Consider the following 27,501-nt stretch of genomic DNA (forward strand, 5'->3'; position numbering starts at 1 on the left):
AGCCTCCCTTTGCACAGGGTTTTATTTTATACCTGCCTGCCAAAATAGGGGGTTTCCTTCCTTTTTCCCCAAAATAGGGGTTTTCATTTCACAACGTCCCTAAAAAAGTAGGTTCTTATCCCTCCCCAGAATCAGGATAATTTTACCCCAGCCCTGAAATGAGATTTTACTTTCTGATTCTCCTGATGTTGGAGGGAGGGGTGTTACTCATTCTAGTATCTAAGCTTTGTTTACTCCCTCATCTATAGATTTGTAAGCCCAGAGTGAGAAAGCTTAGAGGGGAGAAGCCAGCTCTGGCCAGCCTTGTTTATGTACATGAATTATATTGTTGGTTTCCCATCATTCTTTCCCTCAGGGAGGGACCTTTGAGCTGCAGTTTAGGGCGAAACTCTGGCTTCCTTTGGCTTGTCTCCTCTGGAGAGGCTGGTCGCAGGTCTGCTCCCTTCCCTGGTTTGCCAACCCCTGAGCTACTCCTTGGCCTTTTATTTTCTCCGGTGTGGTGGGGCAGAGCTGGCTGGTCCCAGAGTAGTTCCTTAGCCCCTGGTCTGAGTTAGTGTATCTGTAACCGGTGCGGGACTATTTGTCACAGTTCAGGGCAATTGCCCCTATATTCTGCCTCTGTGGTTCCCCAAGGGTACCCAACCGTTCAGCTCCCCAGCCATCACCTCTCTTGGATGGAGACATCTCTCTCCTTCCTAACTGGGGTGTTTCCAGACTGCCCAGTTATATAAGAACATAAGAACGGCCATACTGGGTCAGATCAAAGGTCGATCTAGCCCAGTATCCTGTCTGCCAACAGTGGCCAATGCCAGATGTCCCAGAGGGACTGAACAGAACAGGGAATCATCATGTGATCCCTCTCCTGTCATCCATTTCCAGCCCCTGACAGAGGCCCGAGACACGATTCCTACTCATCCTAGCTAATAGGTATTGATGGACCTAACCTCCATGAATTTATCTAGTTCTTTTTTGAACCCTGTTAAAATCCTGATCTTCACGACATCCTCTGGCAAGGAGTTCCACAGGTTGACTGTGCACGACATGAAGAAAAGCTTCCGTTTGTTTTAAACCTGCTACCTATACTGCCTACACTGTGTATTCCCCACAAGTCAGACTTCCTTTGCAGGCCTGCTTCCTCACAAGCTGTAAACAGCGTAATCGCCCACATGTACATCACTACCCAGCTCCTGCTAAGCAAGCCCATTTATTCTTTAGGCAAACACATTACAGAGAACGCATATCAAAAGCAATAAAGGAGCCTACACACATGCAACTAAACCGACCAGCGATCCCTTGCCACCATGTGGCTCCAGGAGGTGTCAGTCCTTCAAACTCCCCCGAAGAGTTTTTCTGTGATTACATATTCTCATCCATCTTGGCTCACAACAGGCATCCCGTGAATCTGTGAGTCACTCTTTTATCCTGTTGGGTCTCTGATTTTGTCTTCAGACAACGGGTGATCCGCAGCCTATGTCCCCTCCTCAGGGCAAAGCTTCAAAAGGCTGAATTTTTGCATAATTGGAAGAGTTATATCCAATGCTTAATTTGTAATGAAAGAGGCCCTGGGATCAAGCAATTAGGTGTGGGGAGCTGACGTAATTTTTTTACATTTATAATTTATTCAGTAATCCTAGAGGTGCCAGGACTCAGTCCTGGCACAAATTAAGTACTGGTTATAGCTGCAGACATCTCCCCTAGAGATTTGCTGGGAAACCAAACTAACTTTAAAAATTCACATTGTTTCAAGCAATCCTTTGAAGCTCATAGTAGTTCCCAGGGTGTCCGTTAGTCACGTCTCTGTTCTAGAGACATCACAAACACAGCCATTGCATTTCATAGAATCATAGAACTGGAAGGGATCTTAGGAGGTCATTTTTAATACAGCAAACCCCTAAAATACTTAAGTTAAACCTGAATGAATTAAGTTTAATTCAGTAAGGTTTGTCCGGGTTATTGCAGGAAATTATCTTTGTAACACCATTGTCTGAACCTAATTATGTTGAAAGCATGACTGAGTCGACCTTTTTATTTATTTAGATGGCACTTGGGTGACAACTAGTGGTCTAACGGTAGACTGCAAAATCAGAAAAACAAAAGCCAACCAAACACAAAAGGAATTAATTGAAAAAGCAAGCGACCCACTGTGTATTTTCAGAATAATGGTCTCAATATATTTTTCTCAGAGAGTTAATAATTTAAAAAAATATATATTTTCAATTTTGGGACAATATTATATGATAAAGTAGAGAGAACACACAGAAAATGTGTTATATTTTTAACTAAGAAAGTTTGGAAACATTCTGAGAAAATATAGTTAAAAAAACTAATAATCACACATAATATTTGACTATCATAAATTTAACCAATTATTTTTCTGATTTAAAAAAAAGAAAATTTATCAGTTTTACTAACAGATTTTGAATGATGTATTTTTAACATTAGGGTATGCCAAAAAAGTTTTATTTTTTTAGAAAAACTAATTGAAATAACATACCAGAATACAAGCTGTCTGACTCTGTGAAACTCATATCCCTAGGAAAGAATAGTTATTTATCTAACAATACCTGTGGTGCTTTGAGATATGTTGTCCTCACATTGGTTCACACAGAATTCTTCCCAGATCCCCCAGAAGTCACCTGCTACAGGACAGGCCCAACAACAAGAAAGTAACAGAACGTCACTGGCCATCACCCCCAGGCCCCAGCAAAAGCCTCTCTAGCACATCATCGGGGATCTACAACCTGTCCTGGAAGGCAGTCTCTCACTCTCACAGACCTCTGGAGACAGGCCAGTCCTCGCTTACACCACACAACAGCAACTCTAACACTAACCCAGGAACCAATTCCTGCAACTAACGCTGTTGCCAACTGTGTCCACATATCTACTCAAATGACGCCTTCATAGGCCCTAACCACATCAGGCACTCCCTCCTTCACCGACACATCTACTAATGTGATCTATGCCATCAGGTGCCAGCCATGCCCCTCTGCCATGTACGTTGGCCAAACTGGACTGTCTTTACACAAAAGAATAAATGGACACAAATCAGAAAGCAAGAGCGGTAACACAAAAGCCAGTAGCAGAGCACTCAACCTCCCTGGACACTCAGTAACAGACTTAAAAGTTGCCCTACCTCTGGAAAAAAAAATCAAACCCAGACTTCAGCGTGTAGCGGCGGAGCTGGAATTCAGATGCAAACTTGACACTATCGGACTGAGTCTGATTAGAGACTGGGAGGGGGTAGCTCACGACAAAAAGTAATTTTCCCCCTTTGGGCATTCTCATCTTCTCGTCCACTGCTGGGAATGGACCTCCTTTGCATTGGTCCTCCACATAGTAATGGAACTCACTCCTCTTTGCATGTGTATGAATACCTGCCAGACTGACGTTTCCATGCACCTGACAAAGTGAGTTCCAGCCCATGGAACGTGATGCCCAAATGAATCTGTTAGTCCTGAAAGTGCCCCAGGACTCCTCATTGGTTTTATATAAACTATATAAATGTTTGCCAAATGTAGTGTGCTCAATAAGATCTTTAAATAACTCTTTTGGGAAGGAGTGCAAACAAAGCCTTCTTGGCTCACTACCCACCCTGTTATTCAGTGTTTGGAATGTCCCTGACTTTGGTAGAGGATAAAAAGGAGGTCACTCGGAGCTGCCAAACATGAAAACAAGGCATGTGTTAGATAAGATTAATAGCCTTGATGTTGTTAATAGGTGATAAACTTGATATAATCTAACATTTAATTTGGAATTTAATGTATGATGATGAATATGATTAATTATTATTAAATAGAGATTCAGGAGCGGCAGTTTTGTTAAAAGATAGCATGTCATCTTGAATATAAGAAGTTTGCACTGCTGCTGTACTGTAGATGTAACCCACACTCCTAGGCTACGTCTACACTGGCGTGATCTTGCGCAAAAACTCTTTAGAGTTCTTGCATTAAAGTAGTTGCGCAAGAGGGCGTCTACACTGGCATGTACTTTTGCGCAAGAGATGTGCTTTTGCGCAAGAGCATCCTTGCCAGTGTAGACGCTCTCTTGCCAAGAAAGCTCCGATGGTTTTAACCATAGGGCTTTCTTGCGTAAGAAATTCACGTTGCCTGTCTACACTGGCCTCTTGCGCAAGAACAGTTGCGCAAAAGGGCTTATTCCTGAGCAGGAGCGTCAAAGTTCTGGCGCAAGAAGCCCTGATTTTATACATTAGAACGTCAGTTTACTTGCACAAGAACACGCGGCCAGTGTAGTCAGGCAGCAAGTTTTTGCGCAAGAGCAGCCAGTGTAGACACAGCCCTAGGGTAACTGCCCACTTATTTTGAAATAAGCTATTCTGGAAGAGTTATTCCAAAATAGCTTATTTCAAAATAGCACAGCTACGCTGCAGGAAAGCCTCAAAATTAGTCCGAGGCAGGCTTCCCTAATGTAGACATCCTATCTTGATTTAGAGCTCCAGGAAGAATAACTTCGAATGGCCCTGGTGAGGGGCTATTTCAAAATAGCAGAAGTGGAGTATCCACACACGCCTTATTTCGAAATAGCTATTTCAGAACACGCATTATTTCTTGTAGAATGAGGTTTACAGATTTTGGAATAAGCCGTCCGTTATCTCAAAATTATTTCGAAATAGCAGAATGGCTGTGTAGACACTCGCATTGTTATTTCGAAATAATGCTAGTTATCTCAAAATAATGGTGCAGTGTAGGCGCACCCCTAGTGTGGTTCACTGTCCCATGTAGTAGCACTTAGACCACTTACAGCAAGAGATAAAAACAAGGGACCTCTACAGCCTAAGCTGTGAGCCAGTTGGCTTTATAGCTGAAGCTGTAGAGGCTCCGACATTGAGGTCCCAGGTTCAAATCTGCCCAGTGGTGGTTACATAGGCATGACAGCAATGGAAGAGGTCTTTCTATCACTGAGGTAAATCCACCTCTCTGAGAAGCAAGTATCTAAGTCACTGCAAGAATTCTGGAGACCTAGAAATGTCTTCACCAGGGCTTAGACTGGCTTAATTGTCACCCAAGGGTGTGATTTTTTTTTTATAGCCCTGAGCCACATGGTTACGCTGACCTACCTTTGTAGTGTAGACAGGCCCTCGGGAGCTGGGGGCTTGGACTAAGGGCAGTACCATTCTCGATCCCTCACGCAGAGAGAGTCCAACACTGGGCCCATAGTTACGTTACTTGTCATCGTGTCCACGTTGGGCATTAAGAGATCCATGTATCTTGGTGCTGGCTATCAAGGAGCGCAGCATGAAAGTAATGGCTAGTGGGGATTTAAGTATGGAGATTCAGTGCTAAGGCTGTAAGTACAAGGCACCTGGTGCCAAGGCTGATTCTGAGAGGCTGGTGGGTAGTGCTGGCACTCTCTGGGTAAACAACACTGTGGCACCAAGGAAGCGTCCCAGGCTTTTGGCCCTTAGGAAGATGAGTCCAAAGAGAAGTCAGAAGTTTGACACCTGTGTCTTGGCTTCCCAGGCACTGGAGAAGGTGACAGTGTCACCTACCTGAAGTGGTGCTCTTCCCTGCCCCTGTCAGGCTACACTGTCACCGGGATAGCGGCAAATGATTGATGTCTCCTAGGAGATGTTGCCTAGGAATGTGGGGCTGAATCTTAGTTCACCAGGGCGCTAAGAGAGAGGGGCTGCCCAGATAAAAGCCTTGCCTTGCAGGTAACAGAATATCCCAGCTCCTGAGCTCCCCGGAAATGTCTCCCTGCAGCGCCCTGGCTTTCTCACTGGACACACACAGATCTAATTCAATTTGCTGCCTCCGGAGAGACAGAGCACAGACCAGCCTGTTAGATTAAATGAAAGTGGAGCCCTCACTGTAATGCACAGCACTGAGGTGGCTTTGTAATAAAACCAGAATACGTTTATTAACAAAGGGCAGAGATTGAAGTGATACTAAGCAAGAGAAAAGGAGACAGGCCTGGTTACACAAAATACACTTTCTAATGACTAGAACATCATCTTAAAAAGTGACGGGTTTTGCCTATGTGGTTTTTGTAACTTGATGTAGGTGCTAGCCTTCCTAGCCTTTCATATGAGGAGAATCCACTTTCACAGGCTCCAAGGATGCTGTACCCTTTCTCCCCTTGGGGATGGATCCGTAAAAGGCCTTTTTTGCTCCCCTTTTATCACTCTTAAGTTCCTTGTCTCTGCCTCAAAAGCCAGGAAGGTTTCCTGGGGTGTAGATTCTGTGTCTTCCCCCCCCCCTTCCACCGTATGATTATAAAACGGTCTTCTGCCCGCTCATCTAACTTGATGGCTTTGTTCTTCCATTGTCCTCTGCCTGTGACCAAGCTGGTCAGGCAGGTAAATACACATTCCTTTTTCTAGAGCAGGCTGGATTTAGATCATTCACTTCAAGAACATATTTCCAGCATACATCTATAGCTCTCTGTACTCACTCAGTGATTGTTTCAGGGACCAGTGTGTCACCAGTTTATATCATAGAATCATAGTGCTGGAAGGGATCTCGAGAGGTCATCAAGTCCAGTCCCCTGCCCTCATGGCAGGACCAGCCACTGTCTAGATCATCCCTGACAGGTGTCTGTCTAACCTGCTCTTAAATATCTCCAGTGACGGAGATTCCACAACCTCCCTAGGCAATTTATTCACCATCCTGACAGGAAGTTTTTCCCAATGTCTGACCTAAACCTCCCTTGCTGCAGTTTAAGCCCATTGCTTCTTGTCCTATCCTCAGAGGCCAAGGAGAACAATTTTTCTCCCTCTTCCTTGTAACATCCTTTTAGGTACTTGAAAATTGCTATCATGGCCCCTCTCAGTCTTCTCTTTTCTAAACTAAACAAGCCCCGTTCTTTCAGTCTTCCCTCATGGCGCGTGTTTTCTAGATATGTGATACGTTACCACTGTGGCAGTGTGTTGGGGCAACGAGTATGTGAGGCCTGAGGTGAGTTATAGGATGAGGGCCCCATGCCAGTTGGCCTCAAAGGTTCCCCAGGGTCACACCCATGTGGACTGACCACAGAACTGGAGTCCTGTGTGCACACGATCGGTGTGACTCGCATCCAGACCTACATCGGAAAGCTTCCCATTGATCCCTCTGTGTAGACATAACCTAAGGCTGTGCACTGGGAGCCTGCGTACCACGCCCACAAGCGGCCAGAGCCGTGTGTCAATGGTTTGCTGCTGGTGAAGCAGATGGTGTATCTTGGTGCTGGGCGACTTGGTGCTGATTATCTCTGGGCGGCTTTAAAGCGCATCCTGAATCCACGCGCGGAGGCGCTCTTCCGGGGGAATCACGTGCACAGCCACGTCGCAGCGCTCAGTCTCCTCACGCCTGCAGGGGATCAGCAGTGCAGGGGACTCCATTATTTTCTGTGAAAACAAAGACATGCAAAGCATCCGGGCAGCCCATGCTGACCCAGGGTTGTTCGGCAGGGGTGTTTTGGAGCCATTTTCGCCATAAATTCTGCCTCGTCTGTCATAACTCCCCAGAGCCCCAGCTCTGCACGGTTCAGCGGCCCCTGAAACGGGAGTTTCCCAGCATGCCAGCGACGGGCCGGCTCCTGATGGCTGGATTGCAGACCTGAGGTTAAACCTGGCTAATGGGCAGCACAAGCAAAGCAATGGCTCCCAGCGGGGTCAGCCCCAGGAGTCTTGGTGCCCCTGGATCCACTCCCTTGGCAGAGTATTTGTGCTCGAGCTCGCACTGATTTTCCAGACTATGATTCCAACCAGGGCTGGATTAAGGGGGGGGGGGGGCTAGCAGGGCAGCTGCCCGGGGCACCAACCTATGAGGGGCCCCTTAGAGCTCAATCAGGCGCCATGCGCCCGGGGCCGGGAGCCGCGCAGCACCCTGTAGAGCTGCCATCAGGCACCTCGCGCCCAATTGCAGCTGTTGCGTGCCCGCTGCCCAGGGCGCAGGAATGGCTCGAGCCAGCCCTGATTCCAGCATGTCTCCAGATGGTATCTGCCTGGGGATGACACGGTCTGCTAGAGAAGCCACTGGGGCCACAGTGCAGCTGTCTAGGCCATGGCAGCTAAGGCTGGGAGCTCCCTAGGGGACAGGCTTCAGCAGCCTGCAAAAGGGGACTAGTTTCCGCCCTGGGAAATCCCCCTCTGGGGGGCATCTCACTATCCCCCCTGGCTGAGTCTCTCCCTGCAAAGAGAAACACCATAATGCTGGTGCACCGGAGTGAGGAGAGGCAGATCAGGGCAGGATGACATGCCCAGGAAGCAGCTTGTCAGAAGACACTGTCAGTTCTTGCCCCTCTAGAGTGCTGGACAATGGTTCCTCTAATGATCTTTTCCATCCATGTGCGGAATAAATTTCTATGTGCATCAAGACATGTGTGAACATGCACCACCAGTAGTTACAAAACCTTGCTGTGGGTGCTCTGCTACTCAGCTGGGTGGCATTTGAATCTCTCCTGAGTGGCCACACAAATGCACAGCTTACAAGGGACACTGGTTGCTGGAATCCATAGGAATCACCTTTGGGACTGCCGGTGGGTGCTTTGGAAAAGCTGTGTGTGTTTGGGGAAGAGAAGGCTTCTACCAGTGTTGGAAGGAGGCTATTTTCATCATATTTATCTACTTCTTTCAAATTCTAGTTATTGACTGTGTCTATCATTGGTATCTTTACCATTTTAATAATAATAATTCCATTGTTATGAATTACACTATATTAAAGTCCTTGCAGTCACCTACAAGCTATAAGAACATAAGAATGGCCATACTGGATCAGACCAAAGGTCCAGCCAGCCCAGTATCCTGTCTGCCGACAGTGGCCAATGCCGGGTGCCCCAGAGGGAGTGAACCGAACAGGTAATGATCAAACAATCTCTCCCCTGCCATCCATTTCCACCCTCTGACAAACAGAGGCTGGGGACACCATTCCTTACCCATCCTGTCTAATAGCCATTAATGGACTTAACCTCCATGAATTTATCTAGTTCTCTTTTAAACCCTGTTATAGTTCTAGCCTTCACAACCTCCTCAGGCAAGGAGTTCCACAGGTTGGCTATGCGCTGTGTGGAGAACTTCCTTTTATTTGTTTTAAACCGCTGCCTATCTTCACTAACGTCCCAGTTTAAAGACATTACATCCCACTGTAGCTTTCAGGATGAGACTGTCAGCAATCTTATTCATGTCTAGTTCCCTGGTATGGTCTCGATGCACGTTACGGGCAGCTGTGCTGTCCAGTTGCATTGATGACTGGAGATCATTTTTACGTCTTCTGGGGCTGGGGAATGGGGGGGGGGTCCCCATTTCAGGATGGTACCAGCCCAGTTTCTGACTGGACATCTGGCAACTCTAGCACACCTGGCTTGGGAATACCTTGTACTCCCCTGAATACATAACTTATCCTTTAGATTTAGGCATCTCACTTCAGGCAGCTGTGTTTGGAAATGGGCCTATCTGGATTTCGGCTCCATTTTAAGCATTGGAGCAACATCCCCTTAGTCCATCTCTTTCTCTTCCTAACTCTACCTCTCCCCAGGAATACCAAAGAAGACAAGTTACCAGGGTGTCTGGTAGGACGACGACTGGGCAGCAGGAATACTGGATGATTTGACTCATTTTCCAGGCAAGGAAAGGCAGGGCCAAGACACCTATAAGAAATCCAGCGAAAGACATCATGGTAGTTGTCATCCAGGTGGATCTGCTGCCATCTAGAGACAAAGGACGGAAGGAGGACTTCAGTCAAGAGTCTTTGAGAGAAAGCAACGCAATTCCACATCCTGATCCCAGAGAAATGCAGGGCCTGTCCTTCTCCCTGACCCCACTGGCAGCCAGGAGGCCCAAAAGAATCAAACTCTGCCCTGCCAGCATGAGGGAGAGGGTGACAGTAGGAAAAGGGGTAAATTCCTCTCTCCCTTGAGGGAACAAATCATTGTAGCAGGCTGCGTACAGGACAGGAGGCAGCAGGCGGAAGCGAAGAGGAGAGATGGGGGCTACACTGCACAGGAAAGTCACTGCACTTCTGCTGGTGAGGAAGTGGCGTCATCACCTGGCCCGTGAACGCACTGCATCTGGCTGAAGTTACTGCTCCTGTTGATGGCCTCTACATAGGTCTGGGCTGTCACACAGTACTCTGCGCCGGCCTCCATGCTGTCCAGATGCACCACGGAGCTGATTTTCTTCACGGTCTTATTGTGCACCTGCCAGAGGCAATGACAAGCAGCTCAGCGCCCAGGGCCCTGCAGAGCCGGGGGCTGGTGGACAATGCAGGCCCAAGTTTTGGCTCTGAGGAGAAAGGCCTGGTGGACTCAGAGAGGAGTGGGGAGAGGGGAGGGGAACGGAGAGGCCAAGAGAAAGGAAAATGGAGGGGCAGGTGAGTAGGGAAACCAGTGTGGCAGAGACTAGACAGCTACTGGGGTAGAAAGGGGTGGAATGAAAAGCACCATCAGCCAAGGGCAACCAGAGGCCTGAGCAAAGCGACTGCCTGTGTCAGGAGATTGTGAAGGGGGAGGGGAGGCTGCTGGGCCTTCAGTGCTAGGCAGCGGACCCAGGGTGCAGGGGAAGCCAGGAAGAACTCTGTGACCCCCATGCTCCTACTTGGATGCTTCATCCATTAAATGTGAGAGAGAACTCACTAGCCCATACCAGGGCCTGCGAGTGAGGGGAACAAGCACACACATAGGACCAATGTGAGAAACAGGTGGGTGAGAGGAGTGAGTGAGGGCCGGGATGGACTCCAAGGACAAGAATGCAGTGACGGACACACCGCTATTCTGCCCCCCTCTCTGGACCAAAATCCCCTCCATGCCATGTAGCTTGGGGATCCCTTTACTTTATGTACATCCGAGATGCAGACTTGAAACACTGAGGTCAAAGTGGATGGGAGAGTTGTTTGCACTGAGGGAAGGCGCCTGCAGCGTTCCATTTTCACGTGGCTGTCCCCTCGGTCCAGGCGTTTGTCACACATTCATCATGCCTCTTGCCCCCGACAGGCCGAGGAGGACGCTGAACATTCTAGTTTGCCACCGAAATTCATTGCTAGGTTGCTGGTTTTATAAAGAACTAAGGAATCCTCCTCCTTGGAACTGTAACGAACCACTGAATGGGTGTGTGAACCCGCCAAACGCGGTTCTGTCACTTACGCTTCAGGAGGGACTCTGCTAACTAACAGCAATACTAGGCTATCCCGTGCGTGCACCAGCCAGTACAGAACGCCGGACAACCATACATTTTGCTAGTTGCTTTTAATTCTGTGAAAACTCCAGATGCAATTGAGCCTGCTGAGCCCCCTCTGCCACACACATAGAGTGTCTGCACAGAATTACAAACAGGACACAAGAAAATCAGAACCTCCTCCCCATCCAATACCCTTCTCCAGGAGGTATTTTGGGCTGGGAGCATGGGCAGCCGGTAATGTAGGCAAGGGAAGGGCACTGCCTTCCCCAAACTGCCTACATGCCCGGCTGCCAGGGAGGGATGGAGCAGTGGCATGGCAGCCCTGCTCCCTGGCCACCGGAGAGGGCTGGCTGGGGCCGCAGCACAGCAACCCTGGGCCTCCAGGTGGCCAGGAAGGAACAGGCTGGAGATGGGCAGGACTTGGCTTCAGGGGCAGGGCCTTGGGCAGAAGGGGCGGACCTGGAGCCTGCTTTCACTAGCTGCCCACGGCTGGGAGCCAGGACACCCTGTGATCTAGTCTCGTCTCCTCTACTAACTAGCAATAACACTTCTCTGTAATATACAGCCCACATCATAAGTCCTCACATATTCCTGTTCCAAGAGGAAGGCAAATATTCAGCTCCACTCATTTTAGCAAAGCACGAATTGACTTAGGGCACAAGCTAGTTTTTGGTTGAACTGTGAACAGGGTCCAGGGTTACAACTCAGCCATTTAGCTTTGCTGTCTCAGAATGAGTATGCCCGGTTATGTGTTTGGATATTCTGTTTGTAAAACGGGGCGTTCCTGCAGGTGTGATATCATCCTCTAGCGGCTGGTCCAAAGCAGATATCAGGCTTCCCCGCTACCTGTTAATGTATGTAATCCTCCAGCTCAAGTGGCAGCTAAAGGTGCCAGGCTCACAGCCGGCTTGTGTTGCATTTAGGCAGGAAGGGACAGTGTTATAGTTGAACATTGTTTTTTATACCTAGGAAATTAAACATTACAAAACATTTGTGTGGAAAGAAGGTCCAGGGTGCAAAGGCAGATGTCAGCAAATGCCAGACCTAGAGTTGCTCATGCCGGCTCAGTCCTGCCCACTTGTGTGAACACGTTTTATTTAAATGAGAAAGTTGCTTTGGTTTAACTTGATCCGGCTTTTAAAATCAACACAGTTCGACCAGTTCAGATTCCTGTGTGATTGCTCTTTTTCCTGTGTCAATCACACACATTTGGCTCAGCTTAATGGCTGCTAATCAATTTAAGCTAACCTGAAATCAGTCTGATTTAAACCGATGTCAATTGATCCACACATAGGCTTGCAAGAGATTAAATCCATTTAGAACACCAGGTGTAGTTAAATAGGTATAGCTTTGCTGTGTAGACAAGGCCACAGTCCTCACTGAGTGACTGTATTAGTATTTTTTCCATAGGACCGCTGCGTCATTCCGTGCAAAGGAGATGAATCAAGGGGGTGTAGTATCAGAAGGTTGGGAAGGAATAGGGAAGTGTTACTGTCATAATACAAGGCCCAGGTGAAACCTCATCTGGAAGACCGTGAGCAGTTTTGACCTGCCGTGTTTCAGAAAGATGAATTCAGACTGGAAGAGGTTCAAAGAAGGGTTATTCGAATGATCAGAGAAGAACATAACATAAGAACGTAAGAACATAAGAACGGCCGTACTGGGTCAGACCAAAGGTCCATCTAGCCCAGTAGCCTGTCTGCCAACAGTGGCCAGCACCAGATGCCCCAGAGAGGATGGACCGAAGACAATGATCAAGCGATTTGTCTCCTGCCATCCTTCTCCAGCCTCTGACAAACAGAGGCCAGGGACACCATTTCTATCCCCTGCCTAATAGCCTTTTATGGACCTAACCTCCATGAAATTATCTAGCTTCTCTTTAAACTCTGTTATAGTCCTAGCCTTCACAGCCTCCTCTGGCAAGGAGGTCCACAGGTTGACTACGCACTGTGTGAAGAAGAGCTTTCTTTTATTAATTTTAAACCTGCTACCCATTAACTTCATTTGGTGTCCTCTAGTTCTTCTATTATGGGAACTAATAAATAACTTTTCTTTATTCACCCTCTCCACATCACTCATGATTTTATATACCTCTATCATATCCCCTCTTAGTCTCCTCTTTTCTTAAACTGAAAAGTCTCAGTCGCTTTAACCTCTCTTCATATGGTACCCGTTCCAAACCCCTGATCATTTTAGTTGCCCTTTTCTGAACCCTTTCCAAGGCCAAAATATCTTTGTTGAGGGGAGGAGACCACACAGTACTCAAGATGTGGGCGTACCATAGTTTTATACAGGGGCAGTAAGATATTCTGTGTCTTATTTTCTATCCCTTTCTTGATAATTCCTAACATCCTATTTGCCTTTTTGACCGACGCTGCACACTGCGTGGAAGTTTTCAGAGAACTATCCACAATAACTCCAAGATCTCTTTCCTGATTTGTCGTAGCCAAATTAGCCCCCATCATACTGTACATATAGTTGGGGTTATTTTTTCCAATGTGCATTACTTTACACTTATCCACATTAAATTTCATTTCCGCAAATTTGCGGAAATGAAATTTAGAGGAATGGAGAACCTGCCTCACAAGAGGAAACTGTAGGTTAAATCAGTCAAGATCTTTACCAAACAAAGGCTGAAGGGAGTTATGAGTGGTCTCTATAAACAGAACAGAGGGAGGAGTTATTTAACTTAAGGGCCAATGCCGGCACAAGAACAAATGGATATGAATTGGCCATCAATAAGTTTAGACTTGAAGTTAAATGAAGGTTTCTAGTCATCAGAGGAGTGAAATTCTAGACCAGTCTTCCATAGGGAGCAGTGGGGGCAAAAATCCTAACTTGTTTTAAGTTTGTGACGTTTATAGAGGGGATGGTATGATGAGGTTGCCTACAATGGCATATGACCCATCTGCAACAGCTGTTAGCAGATATCTCTAGTGGCTAGAGATGGAAGGAGGAGGGTTCTGAGTTACTACAGGGAATTCTTTAGCAGGTGTGTGTCTGGCTCACATGCTCTGTGTAGCTGATCATGAAGGAATTTTCCCCAGGTCAGACTGACAGAGCCCCTCTGGGTTTTTTGCCTTCTTCTGCACCACGGAGCCTGGGGCACTTGCTAGTTTAAATGAGAATAAAAAGTGGATTCTCAGTAACTTGAAGTCTTTAAACCATGATTTGAGGCATAACAAGTGGGGTTCCGCAGGGGTCTGTTTTGGGACCGGCTCTGTTCAATATCTTCATCAACGATTTAGATATTGGTATAGAAAGTACGCTTATTAAGTTTGCAGATGATACCAAGCTGGGAGGGATTGCGACTAATCTGGAGGATAGGGTCATAATTCAAAATGACCTGGACAAATTGGAGAAATGGTCTGAGGTAAACAGGATGAAGTTTAATAAAGACAAATGCAAAGTGATCCACTTAGGAAGGAACAATCAGTTTCTCACATACAGAATGGGAAGCGACAGTCTGGGAAGGAGTACGGCAGAAAGGGATCTAGGGGTTATAGTAGACCACAAGTTAAATATGAGTCAGCAGTGTGATGCTGTTGCAAAGAAAGCAAACATGATTCTGGGATGTATTTTAACAGGTGTGTTGTGAGCAAGACATGAGAAGTCATTCTTCCGCTCTACTCTGCGCTGGTTAGGTCTCAATTGGAGTATTGTGTCCAGTTCTGGGCACCTCATTTCAAGAAAGATGTGGAAAAATTGGAGAGGGTCCAGAGAAGAGCAACGAGAATGATTAAAGGTCTAGAGAACATGACCTATGAGGGAAGGCTGAAGGAATTGGGTTTGTTTAGTTTAGAAAAGAGAAGATTGAGGGGGGACATGATAGCAGTTTTCAGATATCTAAAAGGGTGTCATAAGGAGGAGGGAGAAAACTTGTTCATCTTGGCCTCTGAGGATAGAACAAGAAGCAATGGGCTTAAACTGCAGCAAGGGAGGTTTAGGTTGGACATTAGGAAAAAGTTCCTAACTGTCAGGGTGGTCAAACACTGGAATAAATTGCCCAGGGAGGTTGTGGAATCCCCATCTCTGGAGATAAATAAGAGTAGGTTAGATAAATGTCTATCAGGGATGGTCTAGACCCGTGGTCACCAACCAGTAGATCGCGATCTACCGGTAGATCTCAGAGGCTCTAAGAGTAGCTCTTGAGCCCTCTTTGAACTGCGCACCTGCGCAGTACATTTACATTAGATTTCCTCATTTGAGGAGCAACTACTCACAGAGCAACAGCACAGGTGAGTAGCTGCGAGGAATGGTGGGATTTTTTTTTAAAGTAGCAGTATAAGGATTGGGGATAGCAAGTGATGGAGAGGAGGAGAAGAGAGAGGGCAGGGCTTCAAGGAAGGGGCGGGGCAGTAGATCTTGGCTTGGTCTGTCATTTAAAAAGTGATCTTGGGTGTAAAAAGGTTGGGGACCACTGGTCTAGACAGTATTTGGTCCTGCCATGAGGGCAGGGGACTGGACTCGATGACCTCTCAAGGTCCCTTCCAGTCCTAGTATTCTATGATTCTATGACTTTAGTAGCTCAGCCAGGGCATGTCTACACAGCAGGGCCAAAGTTGAATTAATCGGCACAACTTCAACTATGTCAATTGCATAGCTTAAGTCGAAATAGCTTAATTCGGCTTTTGGCGCTATCTACGCAGCAGGAAGAACACTCTTCCTCCGACTTCCCTTACTCCTCGTGAAATGAGGGTTTCAGGAGTCAAAGTGAGAAGTCCTCCAGCTCTCCATTATTTCGAAATAAAGACGCGCACTATTATTTCAGAATAATGTCAGTTATTCCGAAATAACGCTGCTGTGTAGACATACCCCCAGAGGTTAGGAATTTATCACGGGAGTGAGTGAGCCTTCAGGAGGTCACACTAGATTGTGATGGTTCCTTCTGGCCTCAAAGTCTGAGTCTAAGGGGAGGGGGAATGTTTCCAGTAGGGATCTGCAGGGATCACTCCTTGGCCTCCACTAGCCAACACTTTTATCAGAGTCCTGGGAGAAAACAAAATCATCACTGGAGAAGCTTACAGATGAGACAGATTCACAGAGTGCTTAATAATGAAGAGGACAGGTCATTGATTCAGAGCACTCCAAATTCCTTGGTAAACTGAATGCGAACAAACACTATATATTTGAAGAGGTGCAAATGGATACATCTAGGAACAAATAATGTAGGCCATATGTACGGAATATGTACATATGGAGTGGGGGGCCTTTACCCTGGAAAGCAGGGATTCTGAAAAAGATTTGAGGGTGACTTTGGGTAATCAGCTGAATATGAGCTCCCATTGAGACTGCGGACAAAAGAGCTAATGCAATCCTGAGACGCATGAACAGGAATCTGGAATAGGAGCAGAAAGGATATTTTACTTCTGTGTTTGGTTCAGGTGTGACTGCTACAGGAAAGCTACCTCCAGCTCTGGCATCCACAATTCAAGAAGGATGGTGGTAAATTGAAGAGGGTTCAGAAAAGAGCCAAGAGAATGATCAGAAGATTAGGGAAAAAATGCCTTCTAATGACAGACTCAAGCAGCTCAATCTATTGATCTTAACCAAGAAAAGATTAAGGAGTGACATGATTAGAGTTTAAGTATCTACTTGGGGAACAAATATTTAATAATGGGCCCTTCAGTCTAGCAAAGAAAAATACAATTCAATGGCTGGGGGAAGTTGAAGCTAGACAAATTCAGTCTGGGGAAAAAAGATGGAAATTTTTGAGGATCATTAACTATTGGAACAACTTACTAAGAGTCTTGGTGGATTCTCCATCACTGAAATTGAAATCAGGTTTAGATGGGTTTTTTTTTTAAAAGATCTGCTCTCGGAATGATGTTGGGCCAGTTCTCTGGTCTGTGCCATGCAGATCAGACTAGATGAAAGCAAAGACTTCCTGGCCTGAGAATCTACAAACCACAGCCTGCCTAGGGCACGGGCAGGTCAGTCAGACCTACCCGTATGGCAGACATCTTGACTCTGTCACTATTTTAATTGTAATGGTGCAATGTGTGTGTGTGTTCGTTCTCGTTCTCATTCTCGTTCTCTCTCTCTCTCTCTCTCTCACAAACACACACACACACACACACACACAGAGAGAGAGCAAAGAGAATGTTTCTTGGTCCTGATGACTTGTACCTTACAAATAAAAACTTAAACATGGAATGAACAAGTCTCTATAAAAGTGTTAGAGACCTGCTCTGTGACTTCCTACATGAGAAATGAAGCACAAAATGGCAGCTGCCTTGGACAGGGAGTTCCTCTCCAGTTACATAACTGCAGGGCAGCTGACAGACTTCTCTGGGCCCTAGGAGAGAAAAGCCAGCTAAGGCAGGGAGGGGGCAGGGCTGGGGCTAGGTTCCCCAGTTAGCTCTTCAGTGCTGCCTGGTGCATGCTGCCCAGGGCTCCAGCAATGATTTAAAGGGCCCAGGGCTCTGACCGCTGCCACTGCTGTGATGACAACCAGGATCCCCAAGCCCTTTTAAATAGGCAGGCCCCAAGGCAGCTTTCCCCTTTGCCCCCCTCCCGCCTCATCAGCAGGTCTGCATAACCAAACATGTAACCCACACACCTACTGGGTGTGGTTCACTGTCCCATGTGGTGGCACTTAGACCACGTACAAAGAGGGCGAATGAGTTTTCTCCCAAGCCTTAGCTGGCTTTTTGCTCCAAGCAGTAGAGGCTCAGGCACTAAGCTCCAGAGGTCCCAGGGTCGGTTCTGCCTGCCGGCCTTGCACACCAGTTTGTGATCGTAGCTGCTACATGCTTTAGCGTGGGATCAGAGAGGGAGGAGGGAACATATTCCACGTGCGTTCCTTCCAAGCCATGCAGCACTCTCCGTTCTCTCCTGAGAGCCAGGGCAAAACTCACCCAACTTTCCCGGCCCTTCCTCCAATAGACGACGTGGAATTGAAAGGCTGGACCCAGGTCTTCCAGCTCCACCAACAAGTGATACCCGTCTGCAAAGACTCTCATCAAGGGTGGCGTGAGGAGAGCTGTCAACACAGAAACGCACTATTACCATCACCAACGAGCCCAGAGTAGGGGAGAGGCAAGAAACGCTCCCTTTGGCAACTCCTCTTCAGCTGTCACCGCTCAGCATTAGCAGCCAATTGCTTCACTGAGGCGCTTTCCCTTGATCTTCCTCCCTCTCTACCCTGCTTTGTCTCTAGAGATAGTAGTGGGCCCCAGGGCAAGGGTGGGTTTTATCCTAGCATCAGGTGGAGGCATTTAGCAATAGCTGAGTTGTCCAAACCTGAAGTGTTTTCTGGAAAGAGGGGGGGAGCAACTGTTTTGTTTGAAGGCCCCATCCAGGCAATAACTGCAAAACTAGCTAGGGCAGAGGGTGCTGAGAAACCAGACCAGACCGGTCCAGAGAAGATCTGGAAAACATGAGCTATGAGGGAAGCCTGAAAGAATTGGGCTTGTTTAGATTAGAAAAGAGAAGACTGAGTGGGGATGTGATAGCGATTTTCAACTACCTAAAAGGGTGTTACAAGGAGGAGGGAGAAAAATTGTTCTCATTGACCTCCAAGGATAGGACAAGAAGCAATGGGCTTAAATTGCAGCGAGGGAGGTTTAGGTCAGACATTAGGAGAAACTTCCTGTTACGGTGGTTAAACACTGGGATAAATTGCCTAGGTAGGGTGTGGAATCTCCATCACTGGAGATATTTAAGAGCAGGTTAGACAGACATCTATCAGGAATGATCTAGATGGTAGCTGGGCCTGCTGTGAAGACAGGGGACTGGACTCAATGACCTCTCGAGGTCCCTTCCATTTCTAGTATTCTATGATTCCATGATACTTCCATGCAAGAAATGCTAACTGTGTCCCAAGGTCCAGAACACACTCTTTGAAACTCCTCTCTCTGATATTTTCTATTGGCCTGATTTTCCAAAGTGCTGAACCTTGCAGCTGCTGTTGAGAACAGTGGGGCTTGTGGATAGAAACCAGGCAGTCTGTTTCCTGCATATGACTTTTATCTTAGATGTGATTTTTTTTCTTGCAGTTTAGTGTGTAACGCTGCTGTAAAGGACTCTTGTTTCATGGCTAGTATGATAGTCAAGGCTTGGTACAGTTCTGGAATTAAGCCTTCCATTTTTGCAATATTATAGGAGCAAAGTTTGGACACCCAACTACTAACTACTCAGTGGTCCCTAGCCTTTTGGGGCTGCTGGGTGCCCAGGGCGGGGGCTGCGCATGTGCCGAGCGCCCGGGGCGCAAGAATGGCTCGAGCTGGCCCTGGTCACTAGACGGGCGCACATAAATGCCCTGGCGGGCGCCATGGCACCCACGGGCACCGCGTTGGGGACCACTGAACTACTGAAACATACTCATATTTAAGTTAGAGCGAGGCAGCTAAGTGCAGGACCAGGGCAATGTGGAAAGGACCTTTGAGTCACCTTTGCACACATACATTCCCTGCAACTTGCAGCCTGTGTTCTTTGGCCATAGCTGAGAATCTGGGCCAACATGCCTTCCCCACAAGAGGCCGGAGAACATGCCTCTAGCCAAATTCCTGTAGAGAAAGGCACTTGCTGGCATTCATTCCCCCCCACACTGAGCAGACAGCACAGCGGTGTTCAGACTTAGCAATGTGCACAGGGTGCAATCAGATCCCACGTGCAAGGAGTTCACCACAACCAAAAGAGCTGGAGACCCTCTTTTCTTTACAATGAAAGATGAGACTCTGAGGAACAAGTTGTTGCCACAAATGCGTGTGACCTAGACCTGGTGTGACTTGGTCCAGGTTGAGCCCTGGAGCACCCCTAGCCATTTCTGATACATAGGATGGAATTCAATAAAGACAAATATAAAAAACGACACTGTGACAAGGGCAATTCACCTCTTGTGAGCGCCGCCTGTTGGCTGTAACCCTCCATGGTGCAGTCCTCCTGCTATGCCACACGTGGGCTATGTCACTCCAGACCTCAGGCTTACAAATGGTTGGTCTGCTCCAGGGTCTTCAGCTCCATCCTTGGTCAGGGCTTTGGACGCTTCACCCATGGGAAGTGTTGGTCCCACCCATTACTCTGGTTTCCAAACCAGGGACCCTAGAAGTAGCAGCCCACATGCTGTTTTCTTTACTGATTGCTACTGCCATATTCCCTGGGCTGCTGCCCACTCTATCCCACCACCTTCTTGGGTTCTCTGTCTGTTCCCTGTTTGAGCAGGGTCTCTGCCAGGCCTCTTTGCCTAGACAGTTTCTCAGTATCTGTCCTGGCTTCTCAGAGTCTTCTCTCAAGCCTCTTTGCCTGGAGAACTTGTAATGGTTTCTGCCCCCTTTTTGTCAAGGTTCTTTGGCCCAAGCCTCTTTTCCTGGAGAGCTTTCCAGTCCTGTCCCTGCTGGATCAGGGTTTCTCTCCAGTTTCTTTACCTGTGGGGTCTCACAGCCTTCCACTATTTCTCCTTCGCCCTTCTGGTCCCCAGCAGCAACTGCTCTACTCAGACCCTGCAGCTCCTTTTAACTTAGCCTGATGGGCTCTGATTGACTACTTTCCGGCAGCCTCTCTACACAAGCCAGGCTGGGTAGGAATGGTGTCTCTAGCCTCTGTCTGGAAATGGATGACAGGAGAGGGATCACGAGATGATTACCTGTTGCGTTCCCTCCCTCTGGAGCACCTGGCATTGGCCACAGTCAGCAGACAGGATACTGGGCTAGATGGACCTTTGGTCTGACCCAGTTTGGTCATTCTTCTGTTCTTATGTTATCTCTGTCACTGGAGGTTTTTGAGAACAGGTTTGACAATCACTTGTCGGAGATGATCCAGATGATGATCCAGATAACATGTAGTCCTGCCTTAGTGCAGGGAACAGGACAAGATGACCTATCGAGGTTCCATCCAGTCCTACATTTCTACGAGTCTACATTTTGTATTACTTTTGCTAAGGAATTTAATTTTAAAATAACATTTATCAATATGTTCTGATTTTAAGAATTCCAAGTATCTATTTTATGTATCAATGAGATATGAATACACAATTTACCCACAGAGCTGCAATTCATTATTCCCTCTCTGTACTCACCGTGTGAATTGATTTCCTGTTTCAACACCAATGAAAACAATGTTTTTAAAAAATGAACACCTTTCACATCACTTATCCCCAGGGGCAGAGAGCTTACTCATTTTGCGATCGAAGAGCTCATCGAGGGCGCTCCACTTTGAACCCTGAGACCCGAGCTTTGCCCTCACACGCAGGTTATAGGGCACATTGGCAGAAATGTCGTCTGTCACGTTGCACTGTGTCACCATGATAAGCGAACACTCGCTGATGGGGATCCAGCTCTTGTTGACATACGTTCGTTCGTACTCCCTGGGCAGAACAAAGAAAAGCCCACAGGCAATACAGGGTAAAATAACTCACGTCTATTCCCAGCCCTTACACCTCCCATGTCCTCTAAGGATGTACCCACCACCGGCTTCACCTGGGTACAGAAATCTGCTCCAGGTTTTCCTTCTTACCAGAAGTGCATGAAGGGTGACATGCATTTGCAGAGGGAGAGCATACAGCACAGCGGGAAGTCTGGCCGGCCAATGGGGGGCGGGAGGGAGAGTGAGGAAGGAGGCAACTCACCTAGGGCCTGGTGATTAAGGTCCTGGGACTCCCAGCCGCTGTTGTGGCAGCAGGTAATGGTGGAGCCCCAGCCCAGCCCCTTCCAACAGAGGCCCTGCTGCTTACAGGAGCATGGGGCCCCCTGCTGCCCCCCGCATCTTGCCTAGGGGCCCAGCAATTCTGTCAGCCTCCCTGCCACAAATACAAGGCGCATTGGAAAACGTTCGTGGCCTTCCAGTGGCTCACAAGCCATATGCTGGGCTCTTCCCGGGGGGAATTTGACCCCGGAGGGCATGTCTAAGCTTGAATTTTTAGGCACAGTTTAATATTTACATGATCCAAATTCTAGCGCAGACAGGACTTGATGATTGCCAGGGATGGCTCACTTGATGACTGCCCTTTCTGTTTGTTCCCTCTGAAGCGCCTAGCGCTAGGGTTACCAGGTAGCTTCAGAAAAAATACTGAACACACTTAATCCAGGGAGAGGGGGGAGGGGAGAGAAGGGACCAGCTGGGAGGGAATCGGGGCTGGCAGGGAGATGGGGGGGATGGGAACAGAGCTGGCGGGGGCAGCGGGGCTGGCCAGGGGAGATCCGGGGGTGGGGGGCAGCCAGCGGGAAGCAGGGCTGGTCAGGGACGGTCAGGAGCAGTGGGGCTGGCTGGGGGAGATCAGAGGGGCAGCCGGCAGGAAGCAGGACTGGTAGGGGGAGAGGGGGTTAGGAGCAGCGGGGCTGGCCAGGGGAGATCAGGAGGAGGGTTGGGGGGAGTGGGGCTGGGCAGGAGCAGGGGGGGAGGGGAGAATCAGCCAGCAAGGAGCGGAACGGACCCGGGCACATGCAGATCCCAACGTTCTCTCACCCCTGCATTATTTTTTATGCCACTGTCACATTTCTCCTGCATCAGTGTGTATAGACCTATGTATGCCACGTGCAGGTGATGCAGGGCTTTTGTCTAACTAGCATCCAGGGAGGGGAGAAAAAACAGGAGCGTTACCCCTGGAACTCAACGGAGTATCTCACAGTTTCTCCAGGAACTGTCACTGGGCTCCAGGTCAGGAAGTGCTTCATGTTGGTCGAGTGGATAGAGACATTTTGAGGGGCTGGCAGCAGGTCGTCTTCACCTAGGATTCCACCCAGGAGAAAAAAACAACTGTGACCTTTTGCTAAGTGAGTATCGCAGAACAAAAGGATTTAGAGACTGTCCTCCGCACTGCCACTCCGGAGCTCAGCATGCACCACGCCGGGCACGGCCTCACACGCAGGGATGTTACGGTTTTCTCGCCAACCCAGAGCAGCCCTCATGGCATGAGATGGCAGTTCAGCAGCTCTGCCCCATGGTCCTCCTCTGGGCTTCCGAGAGGCGGTGTGATGATGATTTGAGCTGGCCCTCTGGCCAGATCACTTTACAAATCCTCCTCTTCCGGATTTCCTCAAATGAATTACACTCGAGCCTCTTTAATCTGGCACCCTTCGAAATGGGGTATGCCGGATTAAAGATTTTGCCAGGCCAGGGAGGTTGCTGCGGGGCATGAGGGAGTGGGTTGTTTATCTGCGACCCCCCTTCCTGGGGGCACATGTGGCTCTGAGCTCCCTGCTGCTCCCAAGCTCTGCCCCCCACCACTATGGGTGTGGCGGGGAAAGCGGCTCAGCACACTGATGTTCCCCCAGGTAGGGAGGAGTAGGAGTGGCCATGCCCAGAGCCACTTCCTCCTCCATACCAGGAGCGTTCCCAGACTAGGGACACCCAGGGTACCAGGATGTACCAGGAAAGACACTTGGCAACTGGCTAAAAACCAGTGTTTCTCAACCAGTGGTACAAGTACCCTTACGGGTACTCAAAAGAATTCTGGGGAGTACTTCAACACAACTGAAATTTGGAGAAAACTTTGAATTTTTGTTTTAAGTTTTACAGCACTTTATTATTTTTGTACTTTTTACACCCAAAAATTTCATTGCTTGCCCAGCTACGATTACGTTGTTTAAACAAATGTATTGCAATGATAGAAAAAAAAGTGTGTGTCTGAAAACTGTAGGTACGGAGGATAATTATAATTTTTTTAAAGGGGGTACTTTATAAAAAAAAGGTTGAGAAGCACTGCTAAGGCCACCCTGTAGGTCTCTGTGGACTGAGTCACTGTTCCAGGAATATACACTCAATACACAGGACACATAGTTCAGTGTTTCTATTAACAAACCAAACCAACAATTATCAGTAAGCACTCCCAGCCACCCAGACACAGATGCCCCATCAAAAATGACAAGGAAACGCTGTGATCAACCCTAGGATCCTAAACAGGAGAGCAGGAAGCTGAACACAATGGGCCCTTCTGGCCCTCAAGTCTGCAAGATGTTTACACTGCCTTGGGGAGAGTGTTGGACTACTTTGTGTGGTTCTGCAGTCTAGATTTGGCAGAGAATGTTGAAAAACTGGAGAGGGTGCAGAAGGGAGACACAAAATTTATTCAAGGACTGAAGAAAAGGCCTGATGGTGAAGGAGCTTTATTATGATGCTCCTCTTTGGGGAGAAAATGTCAGGTGCTAAGGAGTTTTTTAATCTAAAGGGAAAACACCAAAACAAGAACCAATGGCTGAAAGTGAAAGCCAGACGCATTTCAAGTTAGACATCAGGAACAAATGCTAGCAGTGAGGATGATTATCATGAAGACACGCTACCTCAGGAAATGGTGGATTCTTCATCTCTTAGGGCACATCTACACCATGTGGAAGATCAACGCTGCCGCGGTTGATCTTCCGGGGTTCGATTTAGCAGGTCTAGTGTAGACCCACAAAATCGAACTCAGAGGGCGCCCCTGTCAACACTGGTGCTTCTGCTTCTCACGAGAAGTAAGGGAAGCCGATGGGAGCATTTATTCCCATCAGCCCCCCACTGCATGGACAGCACAGAAATGTGATGTAGGATATGTCGACTCCAGCTACATAATTTACGTAGCTGGAGTTGCTCATCTTACTTCTACCTTCCAATAAAGTATAAACCAGGCCTCTATGTCTTCATATCAAGATCTGATATCTTTCTGGAAGACATGCTTTAGCCAAATACAAGGCTTTGGATTCAATACAGGAGGAAAGAACCCTGTTGTGTAGAAGGTCAGAACAGAAAATCCAGTGGTCTCTTAAAATCTATTCATCTTGCCTTCTGGTTCATTTCTTGTCTTCTGTTCCTTTCCCCTATTTAGGGGGTTCACATTGTCCTGGGGAATCTATATGATAGAATTAAGTAGCCTCCATGCCAAATCTAAGGATTTTAATTTCTTCCCCTTTCACTTTAGGGTCTTTTTGATGAGCCTCCTCATTTTTTGGGAAGTTTCCCTTCATAAAATTCAATGTCTCTGGACTAGACTTTGGTACCTTCCTTTCCCCATGGATGTATAATGTAATTGCATTCTTTTAAGTCCTAAATAATATTCAGGAGATTGTTAAAAGGTAACTATACTATCAGCACTATGTCGAGAATAATCTCCTTCTTGATTGGTCAACTGCTGGTGCTCCAACAAATAATTGTTTAGGACAATGTTTCTCAGTCAGGTGTATGCATACCCATGGAGGTATGCAGATGTCTCCCCTGGGGTACATCAATTCATCTAGGTATTTGCCTCGCTTAACAACAGGCTACATAAAAAGCACTAGTGAAGTTGATACAAATTAAAATTTCATGCAATGATTTTATACTGCTCTCTATCCTACACACTGAAATGAAAATACAATATTTATATTCCAAATGATTCATTTTACAATGTATGTGATAAAAATGAGAAAGTAAGCAATTTCTCAGTGATTGTGTGCTGTGACACTTGTATTTCTATGTCTCATTTTGTAAGCAAGTAGTTTTAAAGTGAGGTGAAAAGGGTACAGTACGTCTGGAAAGGTTGAGAGACGCTGTTTTAGAAGACTATTCAGAAACAGAGAAAGGGAATAGGAAGATCTAGGTTTCCTAAAACCAGAACAAGGATTGTGGTCAATATCTCTACTCCTTATGCACAGGAAAATTAAAAAGAGGGATTTTTTTGCAATTTTTCAAAATGTAGCCAGTTTTGTCACACTTTAAAAACAACCATCATATTCTTCCCCATTCCACATTCAGGGTGTGCAAAAGACTTTGTTTTAGAACATTAAATTGTATCACTGAAATGGGGTCAACATTCCACCTTCCCTTTATGGGAAAACAGGAAATGCACGTTGGGTAATTAAAGAATCCATGGAGAGTCTGTTCTTGGCTCATGCAAAACTATTAGCCACTTCTGAGAGCTGCATAGAGTAGGAAGGAGCTGGGCAAGACACAACATGATCCCAAAGCGGAGATGACCGACTTAGGAAACACAGAACCACATGAATCTGAGCTGTCAGGCACTGATGTTAAATGAATGATTCCCACAGATTTTCTTTGATAGAAATGTTTACAGTCCTTCAAGGTATCTACAGCCTTGTGATGTACCTTACATGTTACTAAGCAAAAAAATTTAAACTTGGGCTCTAAACCTGCAGCTGTGCCTCACAAACTGGGAATACTACAAAAAGATCCTAGATGCACATTATCTGCCTTGTCTCAAAATTGAAATCCTCCTTGGAATCTGATAGTTCCTCTCTGTAATTTGTTTACAAATTCCCTTTTCAATCTGATTGTTGCAGTGTTAACGCAGACACAGATTTACAATGCCAAACCACCTCTTCTTAATTTTTTACAAACTGGATTGACCCTCGCAATTTGACTAAAATAAATGTTAAAAAGCAAGAAAAGATATTTGCAGCCCTCCTCCCCAGAATGTACTTGTTATTGTAGCTGTGTCGTCTTTGAGCATTTTGGCCATTTACCTGTGAGAAGAGGTGCAATCACAGAGCAGAGAATGAAGATGAGGCTTGTGAACATTTCATCCGGACTCACTGTCTTTGTCCAGGTTTACGCCAGGCAGTTTGGCTCTGAGTTTCCTCTTCCCAGACCAGGAATCCCATTCAGTCTATCCCTGATTAAGGCAATGCGGGGATTTTGAATCTCAGCATGGACTTGGTGTGGATGTCACTGCAGAGTGGAAATGTATCCTGTAATGATCAGAGTGACACCACAAACAGGCATCCTCCTGCCTCTCTAGCCAGGTGCATTGCTTAGGAGGGTGTGACCTCAGGGAGTGTCAAAGATAGTTGCATTCGTTCCTTTTAGAGGGTTGTGCAATTGCCCGATTACAATGGACAAGGCTGATCCTGTTTTAACTGAACAGTTACGACATGAATCAGTGCACAGGTAAAACCAGATTCTTTTGCATATTCTATTCTATTCTATTCTATCACCCAAACCACTAGCCCTGTAATTACCAAAGTAACTCAGTGTTCAGGGAGCCTGTGGGGCCCAGCCCATCTCCTGAACCTTATGTCCATCAATTCCTGCCAATGAGAAGGAAGGAGACACAGAGGCTCTGCAGTCCTGGCAGACAGAATTGATGGTAACGCCATTGTGAATTCCAGTGACTCCACTGTCAAAGTGACAGAAGGAGAGAGCAAGAACAGGGTGCAGGAAAGATTCTTGTCAGGTTGCCTGGTACCAATCCAGCATAGCCTTTTTGTGGGGATCATCTTGGAAAACCAGCCAGGCTGAATATTCATCTCAAATGTAACCACAGTGGGTAGGATGTGGAGATCTAATGCTCCCCGTGTGAGAAAACAGAACTAAATCCCTAGGTGTAAGGGATTGACCTCACAGGATCCAGCTGGTAACTGCTCTTGTGAAGTATGTGCCAGATGGTGTGGCACCAAATCAGGTATCTCTCAACACCAGAGACTAAACCAGCTTGTGGTACACAACAGAGAGTGAATCCAAGCCAGTCAACCTAAACACAACTCACA

General features: G+C 47.1%; 1 protein-coding gene across 1 annotated transcript; it reads right to left on the minus strand.

Moving 5' to 3' along the window:
* Nucleotides 1-5,851: 5,851 nt before the first annotated feature.
* IL20RB (interleukin 20 receptor subunit beta) lies at nucleotides 5,852-26,777 on the minus strand. The gene is made up of 7 exons (XM_006124607.5): nucleotides 26,479-26,777; nucleotides 22,646-22,772; nucleotides 21,223-21,413; nucleotides 17,968-18,092; nucleotides 9,981-10,131; nucleotides 9,494-9,642; nucleotides 5,852-7,342 (listed from the first exon to the last, which is right to left on the minus strand). The coding sequence occupies exons 1-7, from the start codon at nucleotides 26,531-26,533 to the stop codon at nucleotides 7,217-7,219; spliced, it is 924 nt and encodes a 307-aa protein (XP_006124669.3). The 5' UTR covers nucleotides 26,534-26,777; the 3' UTR covers nucleotides 5,852-7,216.
* Between the last annotated feature and the right edge of the window lie 724 nt (nucleotides 26,778-27,501).

Source organism: Pelodiscus sinensis, chromosome 15 (genome assembly GCF_052426305.1).
Source record: "Pelodiscus sinensis isolate ZL-2025 chromosome 15, ASM5242630v1, whole genome shotgun sequence".
Lineage (NCBI taxonomy): Eukaryota > Metazoa > Chordata > Testudines > Trionychidae > Pelodiscus > Pelodiscus sinensis.